Here is a 22,482-nt window from a genome sequence, read left to right as displayed (position 1 = left end):
GGATCTATTGCCAATGAATTTGTCTAGTCCCATTTAGAGCCTGGCTATCTACAACCTCTTTTGGTATTGAGTTCCACAAGTTAACTTTGCACTGCATAAAAAGTACTTTCTCTTGTTAGCTTTAAACCTGTCTCCTGCTAAGTTCAGTGGGCACCCCATAGTTCCCTGTTCATTTTGTTCACTCCCTTTATGACTTTATAGACCTCTATCCATCCCCTCCCTGCAGGTGGAACAGTCCTAGGCTTTCTAATCTCTCCTGGTTTGCCAGCTGCTGCATATCTCTTGATCATTTTAGCTATCCTTCTTTGTATCTTTCCCAAGTCTACTACCTCCTTTTTGAGATGCAGAGACCAGAACTGCACAGAATATTCAACATGTGGATGCACCATGGATTTGTATAGTGGTGTGATGATATTTTCCATTTTGTTTTCAGTTCCCTTCCTAATGATGCCAAACATTTTATTACCTTTTTTATCGCCACTGCATATTAAGTGGATGTTTTTAAAAACACTGTCTACATGATTCCAGGGTCTTTCTCCTGAGTTGTAACTCAGAACCCAGCATTGTGTATGTAGGTCCAAAAGGTGCTATAAATATGTACCTTTCTGGTAATATCGGAGAAAGAAACATATGTACCTTTTATCTGTGAACATTTATTTGGACAATAAATCTCAAGAAACCACCACACCGTTACATTAGAAGACCACAGAGCAAGGACATATTGAGCAGAGACTATCAGAAAGGATTTAAAAAAAGATAAATTAACCACTTTAGAAAATCATATTTGAAATAACATATCAAATTTTATGACGCTCTAAAGCACTGTCTCTTATTTTAAATCAGCTGGCTCAAAAATGCATTAGTTAACAGGAAGAATTCAAGCTCAATAATTCATAAATTATCTTTTTCCGGTACAGATATATAAAATTCCCTCATTGCCTCTGATACTTACAATATTTATGATGGCTCCTAGAAAATTAATCATAATGGATGCAAAAATGACAACATTCCTGGCCAAGTAGGTCTCATTAATCCAGCAGCAAATTTTCCGGAGCACGAGGGGTAAACATTTATAATCCTCTGCAGTGGTGATAAGCACAAGGGCAGAGTGCAGCATAATCAGAATAGAAAACTGAATGACCATTGGCATCATCCTGCAAGGAAACACAAAACAAATCAACGTGGCAATAAAAATATACTAGAACAGTATTAGTTAACTATACCAAACCTTACAATAACTGAATTTGAGAGAAAATAAAAGAAGGGGAAAGGAATGCAAATGCAGTCTCAGTAATGTTAACTCCAAGAAATATGACAGTGAAGACAAAGGACTATTTATATCCCACATAGCTGTCCATTGCTTTGCCCATTTTATTACCCCCTTTCTTGCTAGACAACTCCAGTCAAGTCTATAAAAATGACTACTGATGCCACACAGGGTGGTTTAGTGGTAGAAAAATTCCCTTCTCCAGAACTCAGCACTTCCCTTTTAAGAGGCTTTGAAAGCTACTGGACCCATACTTAGGATTCTGACTTTTTTTGCATACAAGCTATTAGTCACTCTTCAAGACTGGTTAGCAATAGCCAGGTTCAGACAATGCTATTATAAATATAGAGCTATGTCAAGGTATCATAAAAATCTAGTCCCTGGAGTCAGATTTTAAGCAGAAGGGACCATTACGAATGTCTAATCTGATTCCTTTCATAATACAGGCCACTGTACTTACAGAATTATCAGACTTACCATGTTCTGCTTATGAATTCTTAACATTGTGCCCAGAATCGCAGCAGTTTAGCAAAAAGCAAAATAACTAGTCCCTTGTTTCCTTAGAAGCCCTTCAAAATATAGAGTACGGGGAATTGTGCCATGTGACCCTTACAGAGGAATTAATAGAGTGAAGGTTAAGTAAAAAGTGCCTTTTGGCATATTCTTGATTTCTTTTTTTCTAATCTGATCTTTAATCAAGTCCTACTCGTATATACAACATCCTGCCATCTGTGATGCAGCACATAGCATTTGAGCCCCTTGCATAAATACCCACCATTCCTTCCAGTTGTTTCCTTAAATTGAAACCTGTGAGTTAAGCTGTTATTATTTTTAGCAGCGTAGGAGTACACCAGAGGGGTTTGAAGGTTTACTTATAGACCAGGTGTAAGTAGTAGACTGTGGGTGAGTCTATACATTGTCGTATGGTGATGTACAGATGCACCCTGTGTTCCCTATGCCAATCCTAACTGCTGAGAAGCTGGAGGTATGGCTTCAAACCTCATCTGGGTGAGAGGCCTAGAACCTGAGTCTACTTCTGCAAAGCTAAATATTTTAAACACTAGGTTACTGGGCTATAAAGTGCCCTCATTTTCCATTTTACTTTCTGGAGATAAGTGTGCAGGGCTACTTTATTTTTCCACAGGGGGAAAGAGAGTCTTAAACTTGTGTGCAAATGGAAAAAAGTTGCCGTTATGTGGATATGCATGTGACACTTAGATACACAAAGTGAAATTGAAAATGGGTATTTTCACATGAGAGAGCACAATAGCTATTCCATATACTTAAGCTGGGTCTACATAAATCTTTTGTTTTGGCTTATATAGTAAAAACCGCGTTATCCGGCACCTCACAAGCTGGCATACTCTATTAACCGGTGTGCTGGCTTGTAAGGTAAAAGCGAAACCATAAGTGTCCGCCGTGGCACTAATGGGTTCGCCAAGTCTCCACGTCCTGGGGCAAAGCAGCCTGTGCTGCCGAGCCCCCACGATAACAGTTCCTTTTTCCCTTTCTCTTTGGCCCCCCTCCCTGCCCCTCGCAGCGGGAGGGGTGGTGGCGCACCAGATGCGGCAGGAGAGGCGGTGGCCTCTCAGGTCACCGGCATATTTGGTTATCCGGCACATTCTCCATGGGTGCTGGATAACAAAGCTTTTGCTGTATATGGATCATTGTGGAGACTGCAAGTGTAAATCCAAACAGAAGCATTTAACAGATTTATTGATAGAGTTTAATCTGCAGAGGCAAGTCAGTAGAAGATCAGTAGGAGCGAATTATATACCATGGTCCCCTAGGACAGAGGGACTAAAACCAGGAGATTTGGAGGAGAGAAGCAAAAAAAACAAAAAACAAATCAAAAACATTTCCAGGTTGTTCATGATCCATCTTCAGAGACCTTCAACCAGTGGCTACCTCCTACACCCACATATACTTCCATAGGCACTACACTGCCTGCCTTTCTCTTCGAAGAAGGATGACTAAGGCTTCTTTGGAGCTGACCAATTCCATTCTTATATAAGCCAAAAAATGTCATCTGGACCAAAACCCAGCATGCCTCTTTAGTGTTGTCTACAGACTCTACAGAGACCCACCCTGATCCAGCTTGCAGAGAAGTCATTGGCCATCTTCCAAGGGCAACTGCATCAAGACCAAAGAGACTAGACCTCAGGAAACAAAGCCTGGGTGTCTTATCACATATTTCAAAGCACCAACTGCTGAACTGCCTAGCAACTAGTATCTTCATCATTTTTTAAATAGATGCAATTGTTTAAAAAGCAGCAGACTGTGTGAGATGGAGAAACATGCTACAACTCAAATAACCAAGCACAACAGCCAGAAATAAAAGTTGCATAACAGATTGCTCTGGGATGATAAACAGGCTTACATGAGCATATAGAGAGAAACTGAATCAATTCCAAGGCTTGTCAGGAAGAGATGAAGAACTACAAGGTTTGCAATGATATGTAATGGCTTCATAGAAGGTAATTACATCAGGGGGTGGCATTACTTTGTGCCGCTTAAATAATCTCCCATCGTGACATTTCAGAAGATAAAACTGCTGCAGATATGCTAAAATTCAGAAGAAAATTAAGAAGACTACACATGGATCAAAATATCCTCTTCTTTTCTTCCTTGTGGACATGTGTAAACTGAGAGAAAATTCAGAAACTTCTGTATACGCTAGATGTGATGATGGACCACTGACTTCCCTTATCTCATGACAGCATGCAGCATATCCCTGAGTGATACTAAAGATGGTGGCTAAGGTATTTCTCAGGATCATTTAAATAATATTTCCTGTCCTTTGTGTTTCCAATTATTCACTGGAGCCCCAGCTCAGTAAAACACTGAAGCATGCCTTTAACTTTAAGCATATGCATAATCCCATTCCTATTCGACAAACTAGTGATGCATTCGGCAATGTCCCACTGAAATCAAAGGCATGTAAACATGCTTAAATTCTTTTATGAAATGGGAGCTAGTAAGTTTAAAGCTCTAAATCTGTTTTCTCATCTAAATGATTACCACCCTCCATACTTCAAGATACTCATTTGTTACTTTGAGGCAACTGGTATCATTATCTGCATGCTTTAGGAATAGGATTTTGTTTTCAAAACAATGTATATGGGCTTTACAATCAGGAAAAACTGCAGGTCAAAATATGCCTTTATTATTCTTGACAGTAACCTTTCAACTCCTAGATGAACAAATCTTCCATGAAGCAGAATAATATGAAAGAAGAAAAAGGAAAGGGAAAAAGCTGCAGGGCAGATGGGAGTGACGTTTCTTCCTTCCTAATTCTTATGGTTTGCCTTGTGAAAATTAGTGGAGAGGAATCCATATAAAGGGAGTGCGTGTCAGATTTTGCTGCTGTTTTGAAGTGATTGATTTAGCAGCAAAAATGTTCAATGGAAAACAGATCCCATAGAAAAGCTCCATAAATCCTACCATACACAAGCAACCAGAAGAAAAACAAGCAGTCTAGACAGGGAAGATTAATATACTGGAAGGAGCAGGACTTTAAAATAAAATAAACTCACTTCATAATATCATTGGCAGCAACACAGCAAATGAGAAGTGCTAAAAGACGAAATATTAGAAATGGGAAACTCTGAGAGTCACAGCCAAGGGCAAGCATGAAGTAAAATCGGGCACCAAGACTCAGTGTTTAGACCAGCTCCTGAACACAATGCTGTTTAATTTGTGATTAGAAGAATATACTTCAGGGCTGTCCAACTGGTGGCCCATGGGCCACATGTGGCTCCTGGACTCCTGCTAAGCCACCACTCCCCCTATTGCTCTAGCTCCAACAGCAGCCATAGCCTCCAGGCTTCCCATCCCTCCTTCATGATGGGGAGAGTTCAGGGTGAACCAAGGGCCACGCACATGATGCAGCAGGGGGAAGGTGCCCACGTAGGCATGTGTGCAGTCGTGGGATGCCTGTGTGAATGCACAATGTAGCAGGGCATGCATGTAGGATCACTGAAGCAGTGGAGGAGGTGCAGGCATATGCTGCAGCAGGTGGGGCATCCTTGCAGCATGTGGCCCCCGCTGCCATGGACTGTGTCCGTCAGCTGCTTAGAAGTTGAAGAGCCCTGTATTATGTCTAAAGATGTGTTTAGCAAGTGGAGATCAGGTAAATCTGATAGGGGTTGAGGGCATACTGTAATCCTACAGTAGGTATGCATAGGGTGAATATATGGGATAATGTGAACTTCAGGACAGTGCGCCCCCTACTCTCCACAGGCTGCAGGGAGTCAAAGGCCCATTTATGACCCATTGTTCTTTTCTTCACATGTGTTAAAAATCACCTGTGAAGTAACAATTAGTGTTAATGGGGTTTCCTATTTCACAGCTCCTGCTGCTCTGCCTCCATGCTCATCTTACTGTTCACCAGCTGGCTGGGACCGGCCTTCAAAATCTGGGACTGTCCTGTTCAATCTGAGACATATGGTGACCCTAGCTATATGCGTGTGATTTAAAAAAAAAAAAAAATTAAAAAGAAGAGCCAGGCTCATTTTATCAGAGAGCTAAGTTTTGTGAGAATTGAGAGAGATTCCAGTATAGACTTTTGCAACGTGCTCATCCTCGTCATATAAGGGCAGGCCTTGGAGAAAGCATTTAATGGATTTTTAAAAATATATGATTGATAAATGGATTGAAAACCACATGTCTAAAGCTTCTGGGATTTTAATTAAAAGCTTCAGTCCAGCTTAGAAAGAAATGTATTGTAAAAAACAAGGAGCTTTCAGCTCTGCTGCCTCCCTTACCTCACAATCCTTCACCTGAAAAGAGCCAATAGATGGATTTGGAGGGATTGGATACAATGATGAGTGTTGTGATTGAAGAAATGGACATTTTATGAAAGAAAGCAGTAGCAGGGGACAGGAAATCATATAGGATCATAGAAGTGTGCGTACAACACATTCAGCCACATTTGGACTTGGGATCTATAGGTTTACACGTATTCAAAGCCTGGATCTGTACCATGTCCCTTTGTTGTCTTGTTAGTAATCACTGAATTGTAATTAAACACTTCCTTACAAGGGAATGGCACTCCAGTTTTCTATATTTGCAATCATGGTTGTCATTCGAACATTGGACCTCTATCCCTCTCATGGTCTATTTTAAGTGGAGGGCACCCTTACCATGCTGAAGATTTAGAAGACCTTAAGGGTTAAATTTTCAAAGGTACTAAACAAGATTTGTGCACCAGACTCCCATAAAGTTTTTCTAGCACTTTCTCTGGCACAGGCAAATGGTGTGTGTGGGCATGAACAAAAGAAAAGGGTGTCTGGGCATGCTGGTAGAGTTAATTTGTTTGCTTTTTTTGTGAGGTAATATTCTTTCCAGAGATTTACCTTATCTGTAGGAAGTCTCATCTACTACCACTCTGCCTGAAAAAGTGACAGCCGCCTACCATCCACATGGCCCCTGAGAGTTCAGTCAAAAATAAAAAGAACTGGATGGGGGACAAGTGAATATGACAAGTCTGACTATCTTCTTAAATAAGAGAATAGCTGAGGTCCCTGGCCATTCAAATTGTTTAGTAATAGTTGAGTGTCTAGTTGTCGCCTTTGACTCTGTATGCACAAGGATTTTGTTGATTTGAAATGATCAAAATGAACTTTTGCTGAGCTTTCTCAGATTGACATTTGTTCCCATTTACGGAAAGCAAGACCTTTAACATACAGTAGTACACTGGAAGCCAAGTTGCTCAATACTTACATAAGCCATGAATCCAACTGTCATCGATGAAGCTAAAGACATTATAGTTGCTTTTCCCAAACAATATCCGTCTATCTGGTGCTGAGATTCAGACAGAACTGACAAGCCCAGAATCAGCTATTTCATACGCTTTTTTAGCCTAATCCTGATGCTGCTAATTTAACAAACCTGCTTCTGAAATGGCCTGTGTCCTACCTGTGTTTCTCCATCATCATCATCATCATCACCATCATAATGTATTGAATCCTTGTATGGTCACTATAGTTTCAAAGTTACTCCACGGGGGCCTAGTTTATTTATGTTAATAGCAGTTTGAGAGTTAGGTGCTTTGGAGACTAGGCAAAGCCTGTTTTGTAGTGATTCTCACCCTAAAGGCAAAATGAGCCGTGTCACTTTTGGAAATGAAAAGCCAAGGTTTTGTCTATGCTAGTAGATAGATACTTTGCTATGATTCTATGGTTTTATGTTCACCTGGGTCATGAGAAAGAGAAGAAACATAGTTGTCAGAACAAAATATAGTTTAGAAAATGCTGTGTCAAATTGCAAGAGACAGTGGACAAAAATGACAGTCTGATGTTTTTGCTTGTGCTTCATGAACTCCCTGCATGTAATATAATCAAAGGGTCTGTTCCTTTATCATTCTCAACTCTTACTGACATCAGTGGGAACTATAAGTGGTCAACACCTGATGAGCCCCATAAAAACTTATCCAGAGGTGGAGAAGATCTACTGGGGCCTCACACAAACATTCAGTTTCTCCTGGGAAAGTCGCTGTTCTTTTCCAAGAAAACCATGAGTGTACAGATGTTCAGGTTGATCTCCCAGGATAGAAATGGCTGCTCTAGGTGAAAAGTAACTTAGGAACAACAAGGGTTAAATCACACTTGGGAGAGTTTCTCCTGGGAGAGGGAATGTCTGCACCTGCTGTGGGTCATCTCCTCACTGTTCCAGATGTTCCCTATGGGGTAGTCATTTCTACATATCACATATGAAGTGCACTTACTAAGACAAATGCATGTAGTGTGATATAGCTCATAAATATAAAAATAAGATTACTTTTTAACCAGTTACTAAGCTATTAATAACCATGAACTAATTCTGCCCTCTAAGACCAAGCATTTTTTACGTTGTCTGTAGAAACCTGAGGCCACACTGAGTATTGTTTTGAGTACAACTTTCACTCATTTAAATTGGCAGTTCTGTTTACAACTCACAAAAAAGATACTGCCAGCAGGTATGGAGGGTTTCACCTTTCTACCTGCCTCTCATGAAGAGAAGATTAGTGTGGAGCAGAAGATAATATAACACAGAAGTATATGACAAGGAAAAATTTGCATATGTATTTCCAAACATTTACTGGAAACTCTAAATAGCCTTTGATATTCTAGAAATATAAATCTTTTAAGAATTGTAATAAGATGTCTTTGTATTTACCTTGCAGAAGGAAGTAAACTTTGGATTGCGGTGATAAATACAAGAACAATAAATGCACACACCAAGTTTGACTTGAACACTTCATCTCTCATTTGAGAATACTGGAATAAAAAAAAAAAAAAGAAATGAATTAACTTTTGGTTCATGCAGCAATTTTTTTCAACGAGTGATGAGGATTCTAGGAAATTAGCAACAGGACGTGGTAAATTAATCAGCTTGTTGACAATTTATTGTTTAAAAAAAGAAAGGAAAACACCAAGTCAGGAATAAACTAATAAACTCTTCTCATCAAGGGAACAAACCTGAACATTTCACTTTTGAATACAAAACATCTTTGATTAGTTGCCTTTTTGTCTAAATTCTTTTAATTGAAAACCAGTGATGAGTATAACAGATGATCGGCTACAGAGACCACAGATTCCAATAGGGAAAGGCCAAGCAACAGAGTTCAGATCTAGATCTCAAGCATTCCCCAGTTTGGTAATGTCCGGGAGACTGTCTCTATCAAAAAGAAATTGGAGACAAATGCTGAAGTCAACTGGGGCTGAACACATGCATTATGTTACATATGTGCATAATTGCTTGTGGCATAAAGGCCATTGTACTTCCACGTATAAGTAATATCTGTCTTTCTTCTGAAGTAAGCAAAGAGACCTATGGGTGATGTATGATTATTTTGTTTGTGGTTTGAGGGTTCGCATTTTATGGTGAGATTGCAGATGACTGCATAGAAGCTACACTGATTTACACCAGCTAAGAATCTCACTCATGATGTGTAACATAGTTCAGCTTTCACTGCTCACCTGACCCTTTGCGTGTATTAAAAGATATCACTACAAGCTTTGATCAATTGTCAGATTTTTTGTTTGTAGTCATAGTCCTAATACTGCAAACCATCAGCTTTGGATATGCTGACAGACCTCCCCCCCCACACCCCAAGCCTGCTCCCCAGCTACTGTATAGCACTACTGCCAGTTTAGGTAACTGGGTCAGTTAATATGAGAGGATTGGTTAACCTAGAAGAGATGTGAGCCAAGCCACCAGCTAGTATAAACCAGGATATCTCCATTAACTTCAGTGGAGCTATGCTGATTTACTCCAGATAGAGTTGGCTCTTCTACACATTTTAAAGAAATTGGCAGTGTCCATCTATACTGTAGTATTGCTATGAATTTTTTAGTATGATGCATAAATAGATGCTTACTCTAACATTTTCTCTCCATTTTTTAGGAAATTGTCCCTCTTTAGTTTACCAGTGAATAGAGACCTACTGAATTTATGGCAGCAGTGGGGTGCACTGCAGCTCCTTCAATCGTGCAGGTTCCCCCATGCGCCCCTCTGCTGCTGATTGCTGGAGGGGCTCCACTTGCAGCTTGCTTTTGATTGGTGGGGACGTGAAAACTGTGGTTTTTAATATGGTGTTGTTTTTGCCTCCTGCTGCTAATTGGCTAAGGGCCTCAGAGGCCCCACTGCTTGCTGACGACTGGTGAGGAAGCAAAAATGGTGCCGTGTTTAAAACTATGGCTTTTGCTTCCCTGATGATCAGGAGGGAATGGCAGGGTCTCTGCCAATCAATGGTGCGGTGGGGAGGGGGCGAGGCATGCGGGGGAACATACAAGATTAAAGGACCTGCTGCGCACCCCACTTCCGCCATGAATTCGGTAGGTTTCCCTACCAATGAATTATATATCCACAGGTCCAGCAAGCCATAATGAAAACATGGGCATGACTGGGACAAAGAGCAATACCAAGGCACAACCACCACAGAGGTCCATCAGTAGTGCTCTTCTGCACAGCTCAGTCCTCTGCTGCTGGGCCTCCTTTTGAAGGAGGAGGGCACTGGGGTTTACACCATGCTGGCAGCATCTACATGAGATGCTGACTCTGCAGTCATTATTGCACAGTTTATACAAGTTAAATGACTAGGCAGTAGCATTACTGACTGCGCAATGGCTTGTTACTACTGTGCAGTAGCATCGTGTCATGCTTTCTGCCAGGTGACACCAACTGCACAGTCAGCATCTCATGTAGACATGGCCGCTCTCTCCCTGGATCCTGCTTCATCGCATCTATCAACATCTGGTCAAATCCAGAACTCTTCCTCTGTTAGCTTCTGGCACGGAGAAGGTTTTTCTCTTTCCCCTATTCCTTTCCATTGCATCTTCCTCCCCCACAAATAACTCCCGTGTACACTCCTTGCTGCAGCAACGTGACATTGATATGAGTTTTGACAGATTCACTTCTGCACACAAAATCATTAATTTTACTTTCCTGTGCTCGACATGTTTGCTTGCATTGGCAGAAAGACAGCATAGCCTTGGCTTGCTTTATAGAAACAGATTATTATTTTCCTAACGTGCTTAACAGGAATAGCTACCTACCTAGTTCTGGAAAAGGGATGTCAATTTTTTAAGCCTAGAGTATGCTACCCGAGTCATTAAGGGACAGATTCAGGGGCAGGGATTTTAGGACCCAGTTCATATTTAGGTGCCTAAACTCACCATGGTTAAACACCTAAATAAGAGTTAAGTTCCCCTGAGCTGTTAGCTGCATTGACACCATCATGGTACTGAAGAAAACTGGCACAATCAATTCAGATCATCTGCTCTTTGTAAAACATCAAATTCTTCTCCTCTGAAATATTAAACCATGCTTTCATTAGAGAAATATATTAAAGACTCGGTACCATAGTCCTCATTCAGAAATAAGCTATCACTGAAGTCTGTGAGGGTTTTACCTCCTCAGGAGTATGGGATTGAGCCAGTGGCTTTCACCAAATACCAAGGAAAACCAATGCGCCTTTCATTGACAAGAATTGCTTATGGAAACTATAGCAAATTAATTTACTGCAGCACAAGTTCAGCATTTCCTGCTGTGTTTAAAATCATGTAGAAAGGATAAAGGCCTATGTGACACAACCAGTAACTGTGTCTCAACAAGAATTTGCTGTTAATGGTTCCAGAGCAGCACTGATGCCAGCGATAAACTTAGCACTTCTCTAGCAATTTCCATATTTAAAGTGCTTCAAAGTTGTTAAGGGATAGATTAAGCCTTGAGTCCTATTTTTCCACTATGGGGAGATATGTACTTAGGCTGTTCCAGGAGGAGCAGTGTATGTCTAGACAGCAGGCACAGTACTTGTTACAGCACAGTGCAGAGATATCTGGCCCAGCTTTACAGAGGTGAGCTCAGGTACGGGTACCGGCAACACTGAGATCAGCACAGGATCATTTGCTCTGCTCCGTGGGTGGGTTTTACAGCCCATACTGATTCCTTGCTGCTGGGGCTAGACTGCTACTGGTATCTAAGCTAGCTAGTTCAAAGCTAGCTCAAAGCTAGCTCTGGTATAGCTACACTGCACTGCTGTGACTGAAGTTGAGATATACTCTCAGAGATGCGTGGTGCTTCCTCTGGCTCATATCTTGCATTGGGAGTGGTAGGGGAGTAATTTACTATCACACCTTTTCAGGGTTCAGTGTAGACCCATGCTGCCCCAGTTGCTCTGCTCATTCCCCACCCCTCTCCATCCACTGTGGCTGCTTAAAATTAGGGCCCATGACTGGCCTTAATTTAATACTACTGGGTTCATCACTAATCACTGTGGAGGTGATTAATTAGCTCTGCCATAAACATCCCAGCATCTATACATGAGGCCCTATTAGGGTGCAGGAAACTAATAAACTCTGCAGCAGGCTAGGACTTGTAAGTACAAATCCTACCCTGCCGTGGAGTATTTTTGTGCGCAGCAGTGTATGTGCGAATACTGACCCAGCTAGCTGGGGCATGAAGGTGCTTCCATGCTGGGGCTACCTGCTGGCTAGCCCTGCACTGAAGCATCTTCATGCCCCAGCCAACCCCTCCATGTGGTTGGATCAGCCCTGGGCTGGCAGGCAAACCCCCGGCCCCGCCGCCAGCCGGGACTGCTCCGACCGGGTTCCACGTGCTGCGCATGAATAAACACTGGAGCTGATTGCTGCAGAGTTAATTGCTCCTGGACGCACGTTCAAATGGCACACCCAGGAGCATAAAGCTCCAGATCAATAAGCTCCGGAGTTTATTCGTGTGCACTAATTGTACGTGTAGATGTTCCCACTGGTAATCATGATGATTATCATCATTAACCCTTAGAGGCTAGAGTGAAAGACCAGGGCTTTGTTGTTTTAAGTGCTATATGAGCATCAGAAGACAATCCCAGCCCTAAATAATTCACAGCTTTTTGAGGTATTTTTAAAGTTACAGCAATTGAGATGTATGTATTGCATGGGAACACTTTAATATTGAAATGGGAACAACTTCCCCATAGCTACTTCTTCCTAGAGTCTCTGTGATGGAATGGAGTTCTTGGTAGGAGCAGGTCGTGTGATGAGAGGCATGTCACTGAGGCTTAGACTTCCTTTAAGGACATTCCTATATCTAGACTTCCCTGAGCAGAATCCTTCCTATAGTGAAAAATTCCCTGCTATGGTAAAAAAGTCCGTGCCTCTCCTGATTTCCTCCGTATGCAAAACTCATGGTATTGGGGAATCTTCATGTGAAAAATCTGAGCTTCAGAAAACCTCCATACTGCTGAAAGGCAATTTATGGGGAATCATCTAAAGCAAGAAGCAATCTCCTTTATGAGATAATATAAACCCCTATTATGAGAAAATAATGTAAACATTTCCCATATTTTGATGCTACAAATTCAACAGCTCTTTACTTGTATTTCCTTTGCTTTGGCTATTTGCCTACATCCTGTTTGTGAAAATATCTCCTAGCACAACTGGAAGGTATATTTGGAGAAATACTCCACAAAATGTCTCACTTGGAATCTTGCACAAGCCTCTCCAAAAACCCCCCAAAAGACTCTAGGTGGAGTTCACTGTACTATTTATTTTTTTTCTCCGTGTGGCGAGATCACATTTTGTGGCATAATTCTGATTGTCATCTGCTGTGGCATTTGTCTTCCTAGAATATCCCAAAAGGACAACAGCAGATTTGGAAGTCTGTTACTGAAATTTGTCACCAAGCTGCATCATGCTAAGTCAAATGAGGGTGATGGTGTAGTCCCTCCCTGGTCATCTAAGTGTCCATATTTGGCCATCTACATGGTGTTTTTGGTCATCTAAGTACCAAAAAATGCCACTTCCCCATGCAGGCTGGCATTCCATTCCTGGGGTCTCTGATAGATGCATTCCTCCCTCTTTTGCCCCATAGCTCAGTAGCTGAGGCAATCATCTGAGTAGCTGGAGGTCCTTGGATCTAGGCCCCCTTGTTCATTGGGGTTTTGAACTTTGGGACCATGACTTTCCAACATAGCACTCCAACCCACAATACCAGTGAGCTATTATCCAGGCCCTTCTTTGGTGTTCCTTTAGAAACTGAGCCACTAACACAGTCTGCCGAAAACATTGATGGAAGGCACAGAGGGATTTGCTTCACTGGGATCAGGGCCCCCAACTTGAACCCAGGTTCCCTTCCCTTCCAGGCTACCTACCTTGTGGAGTCACACACTCTCTGGCTTGCTCCCTTCATAGTTTCATAGTTGGTAGGGTCGGAAGGGACCTGAGCAGATCATCTAGTCTGACCACCTGCCATGGGCAGGAAAGAGTGCTGGGGTCAAATGACCCCAGCTAGGTGTCTATCTAGCCTCCTTTTGAAGATCCCCAGGGTAGGAGTGAGCACCACTTCCCTTGGAAGTTGGTTCCAGATCCCAGCCGCCCTGACTGTGAAGTAGTGCCTCCTGATATCTAGCCTGAATCTACTCTCCGTCAACTTATGGCTGTTATTCCTTGTTACTCCCAGTAGTGCTCGGGGGAGCAGGGACTCTCCCATTGCCCTTGCCCAGTTTATAGATGGCCACCAGATCCCCTCTCAGCCTTCTCTTGTGGAGGCTGAACAGGTTCAGGTCCTGTAGCCTCTCCTCATAGGGCCTGCCTTGCTGCCCCCTGACCATTCAAGTGGCCCTCCTCTGGACCTCTCCATGTTGTCCACATCCCTCCTGAAGCACGGCACCCAGAACTGGACACAGTACTCCAACTGTGGCCCGACCAATGTCATATAGAGGGGGAGAATCACCTCCTTGGCCCTGCTTGTGATGCATCTGTGGATGCATGACAAAGTGCGGTTAGCCTTTCTGACTGCATCCCCACGTTGGTGGCCCATGTTCACCTTGGAGTCTATAATGACTCCAAGATCCTTTTCTGTCTCTGTACTGATGAGAAGGGAGTTCCCCAGCCTGTAGGTATGCTGCTGGTTCTTCCTCCCTAGGTGCAGCACCCTGCACTTGTCAGTATTCCTCCTGGCCACCTCCCTCTTGCAGCTGCCTAGAGGATCAGCTTCCAAATAAGCACCGGAGAAGGAATGGATAATAGTTGACCTGTGGTATTGTGATTAGCATGCTGTGCTGGGAAGTCAGAGAGACTCAAGTTCATACTTTCTTTGGATGAGGAGGTCGAAGAACTTAGGACCTCCAGCTTCCCAGGGGAGTGCCTGCACTACTGCAGGAAATAGATAGAAGTGCAATCTCTCTTTCTCTCATTTTGTTGTTAGTGCACATGTCCACTGTGGGCATGTACATAGTTGTCCATGCATGTCGGGCTATATTCCCACAAACAAAATTCCAACCTGTTCAGAAGTAGCATGTTTGGCACTTGCACAACCATATAGGCATCCAAATCGGGACATTTAGGTGACCATGAAAGCGTAAAGAATGTGACCCAAGCATGTAGCTTACACTATAACAGGTTGGTTCCTGAAACTGCCCCCTCCTATGTGGTGTTCTTTTTAAAAATCAAAAAGTCCCTTAATTCCTGCAGTCCTGAATGCAGTGATTTCATACCAGAGGGAAAAAATCTCAGCCCCTGCGTGGTAGATTATCACAAATGCATTTAAGGTCCACTCTATACACTTAGTATATAGCCTTATTGTCTAGGCCAGGGGCAGGCAATTATTTTGGGCAGAGGGCTGCTTACTGAGTTTAGGTAAGCCATTGAGGGCTGCATGACAGGCAGCCCAGGGCAGATTAATATTAATTTTCTAAATTTTTTAGGAGCCCCACCGCCCAGATAGAATGGCCTGGCGGGCCGCATCCGGCCCCCGAGCCGCATTTTGCCCACCCCTGGTCTAGGCAGTAAAAGTGAGCTTGTTAATTGATCTGAAATATAATCCACTGACTCTCTGTTCAGTTTGAATAAGACTAGCAAATATAATGCTTTATTGTCACCAGTGGTGTCCATATGTACGGTAATATATATATTTAATATATATACTGAGTAGGGAGAGATATGGTGAAATCCAAAAGGGAATGGTCCGAGGGAAAAAGTTGGTGCTGCATGAAGAGCATGAGGCTGACTGTGAGAGCACAAGGTGTCACAACAGAGAAATTAGAAGCCCATCGGAAATATTTCATTTCAGAGCCACTGCTGCCTTGTGACAGGCACTGCACTGAACTGAAGGTGACAGCAATAAACTGAATCAATCAGGAATTGGGAACTGCAGTGCAAGGAGGGAAGGCCAATAAAACTCTGCTGGTTTATTTATTTCTAAGCACTGCAGAGAGCAATGAGGGGAGCTGATGTAGGAGGTCATGACAGAGAGCAGAGGAGTGTTAATGACTGGGGGGGGAAGTGTGATCCCAGACTGAAAGGTTAGTGGCTGCGGTGGTGATGACAGCAGAGAGAAAAGTTGGTATGAAATAGCTTTGTCAGTCTCAGACGTTAATCCTAGATAAAAATGGGAGTGGACAGAGGATACAGTTAAATTATGGTATATAGACAGTAATATAGAAAATAATTAGGGACCATTGCTAACAATACCAATGGTCTTAACTGTTATACAGGCCAAACATGGGGAGAGGAAGGGAGTTCTACATTTTATTTAAGACATTTCCACTGTTTTAGGAATGCTTCAGGTTTCATTAACATACCAACTTACATGAACTCTTGCATCGTCATAATTAGGAGCAGTATTTCAGTGAGTCGATTAGTACGTGCAGTGTTTTACACGCATGGAAGAAAAGAGGATCTGAGACTCTGAAAAACATTGCTGTGGAGCTTGCAATGCTTAGAGTTCATCCTAGCCCTAGTCTAGATGAAGTCATATATTTGTCTAATTATTAGTTATGATCCAACCAGATCAGATAGCACCAGATGTGAAATCTGACTTCTGCCTAATCCTTGAAAAGCCGGTTCATCAGGTTGAAAAATGTAGTTCACTTTATTAATAACAATTCCTTTGCTTCTGCTTATTCAGTGCTTACTGGTTCCAACTAAGACTGAAAATGCTGAAATAGGAGGGCTATCATTAAGGAATTATCTTATACTGATGGTTACAACATTACCTGGTATTTGAGATACGCAGGGCACAACAGGTGTCATAACTGTTAACAGATGTTGGCTTTATAACAGACACCTTACTATCAGTCAGATGCAATTTAATATTTAAAAACTGACCTATGAAATGCGAGGGAGCAGGGTTTTCTCCCCTTGCTTGAACTGCATTTAAATTAGATCCCAAATGTTCCATCTATGCTTTGCCTGCCATTGCTAAGAACAGAGTCAGAACTGGAAGACATGTTTTTGACTATAAAACAGGGCCTGATTCTGGAAAACCCTCATTTAATTTTGGCCTTTTTCATGTTAGGATATAAAGGAGGGCTGGAGCCAACAGCTCCGTGGTTTTAATACTCATATAGGATGTGGTCGACCTTGCTATCTCCTCTTCAGCCCATATCTATTTTCCAGGAGAGTGCCCCTTACCACTAGGCTATTCTGGTTGGGGACCTTTCCACCTTTTCCGTTGAAGTTGCATCACTGTGCAGAAAAGAATCAGAGATGTAGTGGGCAGTGTGAGCACAACTCTGTGGCCTCATGGTTAGGACGCTCACCAGGAAAGGGTGGGGAGCAGAATGTGTTTCAAGGCTTATTTCCTGATTTTTATATCATGAATTTGATTAAATGCCTTAACAGTCAATAAAGAATGGACCACAATTTCTGACCCTTTGTCCTCAAGTGAATGTCTTAACTGCGAAGTCGCAGAGTCACAGTGATTGTTCCTCTCTCTTTCTGAGCCAGTGAATCTTGAATTTTGTTCCTCAGAAAGGAACAGCTTCTAATGGTTGGGTGGTTGGTGTTCCCACCCTTTAACGGGTGCCTCACCAATAAGGTGATTACTAGGAAGTAGCTAAATTTTGGATTCATCCCCCTCCTTAGCATTTGGCATGGGTAAGCTTTGAGGAGCATTTCTTTCTATGTGGCAGACTATTTGGGTCCCATTTAAAAGGCAAACTTAGGAGGGCAGATATCTCGAGGTTAGGTGTTGCAATGCTCAGTGCTGAGCTTATCTATATTGAGGCCCTTGTTTTTTAATAATCCAGTTGTCTGAAAAAGGACCTCTTAAACAGCAAGAGGTCAGATGCCCATCTCATGTGAACTGTTTCACGGACATTTATGGGACTATGATAATAAACACCGTCTGCCCGCATGAGCTCAGCGAGGTACACAGAGCTGTTGCTCAGCTCAGTTTACACTGACGATAGACAACAAGGCTCTCCAAGTTTGCAGTTCCCCTGCTGTTTGTCTCCCTCCCCCTTCTCTAATTAGGCATAAACCCAGCCATGAAACGGTCGCCCCTGTCACTAAGCACTTCATCATCCTCTAAGGTGATGAAGTCAGCTGAAAGCAGTGCGAAGAACCAGCACAGTCAGCTTGCAACATGCATTGGAAGAGACTGCCTTTCTGTTTTTCCCTTTCCAAACTAAAACATATAGCTGCTTTTGAGTGTGGTCTGAAACAGAGTTAGGTGGGATCATAATGCTGCGGAGAAGCAACAGGGACATGGGAAAACTGTATTTTTCTTTTAGACGTAGAAACACTCTTTGATTTGAGGCCTAAAACAAAGGGTTGGCACATTCATTTCGACTCAGAATAAAAATAGCAATTGACCAGGTATAAGTGCATCAGAATGAGGGCAATATCGCGATATACGCATGTATCCACTTTTTAAAATAGAAGCATCATTTTATTAGTGTTCCTACACCTAATTTCTGTCAAAGCAGCCTAATTTTGGAAGATAAACCCTGCTTAGAGTCATCCTCAAGTTAAATTTGGCAAGAACCTTTTCTTCTCTTTTCTTGCTCACTAATAGGGATTTTCTTACTTTGGAACTGCATCATCAAGTGCTGTAATAGCCACTGGGTCTATTAATGGTCTTTAGCTCAATCACAACTTCTGAAACCAAATCAAAATAAAGCAGAAACATCAAAAGCAAAGCTAAAACCTAGATCTGTCCTTTCTAATTCAGTGGACATTTAAGACAATTTGAGTTGGAAAAAAAGCAGCTCTCAAGACCCAGCTACCTTATGCTCCAGGCTGGAGTCTTTAAACATCAGTGAGAAAGGCTTGATATGCTCTCTTCTCAATTTATCGCCACTCCGTAAGTCGATGGTGTGCTCTATTCGCTTGTTAATTTCCTCAGGCCCAGACTGGACATGCAAAGCTTGTGCAAGATGGTTTGGAAGCAGATTTATTGAATTTCTTGTTAGGGCAGCCAGAGTCTAGGGGAAAGCACATGCAAACAGAATAAACCTGCTGGTCCCCTTGGGTTAAAAATGCAATGTTTTAGATCATGTTGCATTGCAAACCATTTACAGCATCCCATGCAATTCATTCAATGAAACCTACAGAAGTTTAAAATACGTCTGTTCCACTAAACACATACAGTACAAAAAGTGGCCGCTTCAGTGTCATGTTTTGAATAGGCTTTTGCGCTTGTGATTTCACTGAAGGATGCAATTGTAACAGTGTTGTCAGAATCTGCTGAATGACCTGTGGAGTTCCCAGAGGATGGGGAAGGAGCCCCACACCAAGCAACCAAATCAAATGACCGAAGTAAGCAAATAGTCTGTCTTAGCAAATTAGAATGGAATCCACAAAACGAAGAAACAAACAAACAAAAAAATAATACCTGGAGAGAACAAAAAGCATTATTCCATGCACTGAAGTTACTGGATGTGTGTAGTTAGGGAACAGATAATTTGGAGGGGAGGCTGAAGAAGCAGAAATTTCCGACTGCCTCACCATTTGTTTCCAAACAAACAGTGACCTTTTCTCTACGTTGCTGCATTCGAGAAGCTGGAATGCACCAGTTATCACAGCTCTGTGATACCTCTGAATTGAACTGTGGTTTAAGATCCTTAGAACAGTTTGATTGCATAGTGCCTTCACTGACCAGCACGAGTGTTTTCAGTGAAGTTTTGAAAAGGACGGACGATGAAGAAAGTAAAAATGGTGTTTAACCTTCAGCGCAGATGTAGAATTTGCTTTCATGAAGTGAGTAACTCAACTCGGTGTAACATTTCACAACATGAACCACAACAAGACAGCATCCTGAATGGAAAAAATGAAGCATTATTGTCTGGACTACTCCTGGGCTTTAAATGAATAGAAGGCTTATAAACCCTCAGGGCATAAAACAACCTCTAATTATTAAGGGTTAGAAAAAAGCTTTCCCTGTGGGCAAGTCATTCCATAGCCACTTTCTTTAGGGTTCCTCTGGTTTTTTAGTATTAATTACTGTTGAGCATAGGAGACTGTCCCCACTGGAAACCTCAACTGGGTGCAGTTCAGAGCATAGTCACCTACAACTGGACGGTGTTATCGCCTGATGAATGTTGGGTGTCATGTAACAACATGCGAGTGGTCTTTCAAAAATTAGGTGTTTACATCATACAAACAACCATTTTTCTAGCAAGCTGGTTAGCAGACAGAGGCCAAAGATGAATGGATTCTAAGGTTACTAATGTCATGAATACTAAATTGCTCTCTTACAGCCCATAATTCGAAGAGTTGCTTTAGAATGCAACATGGCAATAGAACCTCATAACCCATGGCTGAAATATCTCCTGTACTGAATTCAGTTAAAATATTGCCATTTGCTTCAATAAGACTAAGATTTCATCCTGTCTGTGCTTTGATGCAGTTGTTCACTTAACTTCTCAAATTTCTGTACCACCAGATTTGGGGGAGGGAAATCCAATAAACCTTCCCATAACATAGCTTCAGGCATGGCTAGATCTGGGTCTGGCCTGCAGAACACAGGAGTTAAGACGCAGGCTAGGCTGGATCCAAAGTGAAGTCATTAGCAATCTTTCCACTGATTCCAATAGGTTGGGTGTCACATCCCTAGTGCTACAGCAATGCACATTCCTTAGAAAGATGTTAGATATTTTCAGGCCTTGAAGTACTTAATTTGCACTGGGATTCAAGGCCTAAGCTATTATGCATACACTGCTCCAATGGGGTGGTGGCAGCAGTGCTTGAATTTATATATAAGAACAGAATCACTTCAGAGTCTGAAATGTTTTGGTCCCTTCAGAATTAAGTCAAGTCATTATAGCACTGCTGGAAGTGGAGGCAGACAAGCTCCTGATGTTTAGCCGGATAACACTTGATTACTTGAGAGATGTGATCTCAATTCCCCCCAGCAGGTGACTAAAGTAATTTTGCTCAATTTGTAGAAAATATAGTTAAAATCATGCTGCCTTGTTGCTGTATAAATTAACTAATTGGGTTAGAATCACAGACACATAAATAGACCTCCAAATCACCACTGGGGCAATGGTGGTGGTGCAGAGATGGGGCCTGATTGAAATAATCATTATTTTACCCGGAAAAAGAATGAAAAGCCAGAAGTGATTATGATAGAATTTGTCCATCTCTCTCTCTCTCTTTCTGGCACAAACACATACATGCACACTTAAGATAATTTTATCTCTCTAATGGACACTAGAATCAAATAAAAAGGTCACACTGGCCAAGGGATGAGTGCTAATCAGATTTGCCTTGTATATCCCATCTTTATTCTGCATCTCTTATAAAAGCAAATTTAAAATAGTCACTTCAACATTTGCCAAGAGATGCCCGAGGGCATGTTTACAGTGAAGCGTCCAACGCTCCTGGCCATTAGCCATTTACCTCCTTTCATGCCCCCCCCCCCCCCCCCCCCCCCTCCCCTGGAAATACAGCAGTAAAGCTGGGATGCCCTCTCAAGGTTAAAAGTAGACACTGGCAATGACCCCACAGCAGCCATACAACCATAATTTCAGGCCTGGAGCATGTGTGTAGGAGTGGATGAGAGGGTTTGGTCAGGAGGTTTCCCTCTGGGTACACTGCTGCTGCGTTGTAGACGTAGCTGGAGTTACAGCAGCTATTTCTTATCTTAAACCTACAGAAAGACCATGGTGTCAAAGCAGTCAATGGAGGATGCAATGCTGGGTTCCAGTCCTTTTTTCCCAGGCCTGTCTACACATCTGACATTACAGAGCCATTGGTTATGAAACAGAAATGACTGCCAGTAGGGGCTGAACCCAGGACTCGTAACCACTAGGTGACTGAGTCACGCTCTCTCTTGCTTGTTCTCCTTCAAACCCTATAAACCTCCAGCTCTTGGTTGCCCAGTAGCTCAGCTTTAATAGGAGTTGAGAGAGTGCCCAACCACAGTGGCCCATTACACGATAGTGAGGACACTCTCCTGTGACATGAGAGATATGGGTTTGTTGAGTACTCTTGGGAGGTATATGGCCTATAATCCAGGTCCTTCATTTCATGACTGAGTAGTACTCTATATACTAAGCTTCTGGACAAAGTCATGCAGTTGGACACTAAAAGCTCCTCTGAGGCATGGGAGTTTAGAGACACCCCTGTGCTTTGTGTTTTCTAGCATCTCTGGGCTTTCTGGACCACCCTTTGAAGGTGCCTACCTCCCCACACCCTGTGTAGAGAAAGCCTAAACTCCTAATCCAATCTATTTGGATCATGCTTTGGAAGCACCTGGGTCTCACCATTGACTGCCTAGGGATATCAGATACCTAAACCTAGATTGCCCTCCTGAGTCAAGGTGCCTAAATTCTGGGCATTCCAGTACCTACGCATAGGTGTTTACATGACAAATCAGATCTAGTGCCAAATACTTAGGACATAGAAGTCAATGACAATACTCCCATTGACTTAATTGGTCTTGGCATATTAACACCTGGTTATCATATCACTACAAGTGTATAGGTTATCTTATTGCAATTT

At 42.3% G+C, this 22,482-nt stretch overlaps 1 protein-coding gene across 1 annotated transcript in view; it reads right to left on the bottom strand.

The window, feature by feature from the left end:
- The window catches only part of ADCY8 (adenylate cyclase 8), a 194,092-nt gene that overhangs the window by 37,821 nt on the left and 133,789 nt on the right, over positions 1–22,482 (bottom strand). The window contains 3 exon segments of the mRNA XM_014611460.3: positions 953–1,154; positions 8,426–8,526; positions 18,762–18,959. Coding sequence (XP_014466946.2) covers positions 953–1,154; positions 8,426–8,526; positions 18,762–18,959 — 501 coding nt within the window.

This window comes from Alligator mississippiensis, chromosome 3 (assembly GCF_030867095.1).
Source record: "Alligator mississippiensis isolate rAllMis1 chromosome 3, rAllMis1, whole genome shotgun sequence".
NCBI lineage: Eukaryota > Metazoa > Chordata > Crocodylia > Alligatoridae > Alligator > Alligator mississippiensis.
This window is presented reverse-complemented; position numbering and strand designations above follow the sequence as displayed.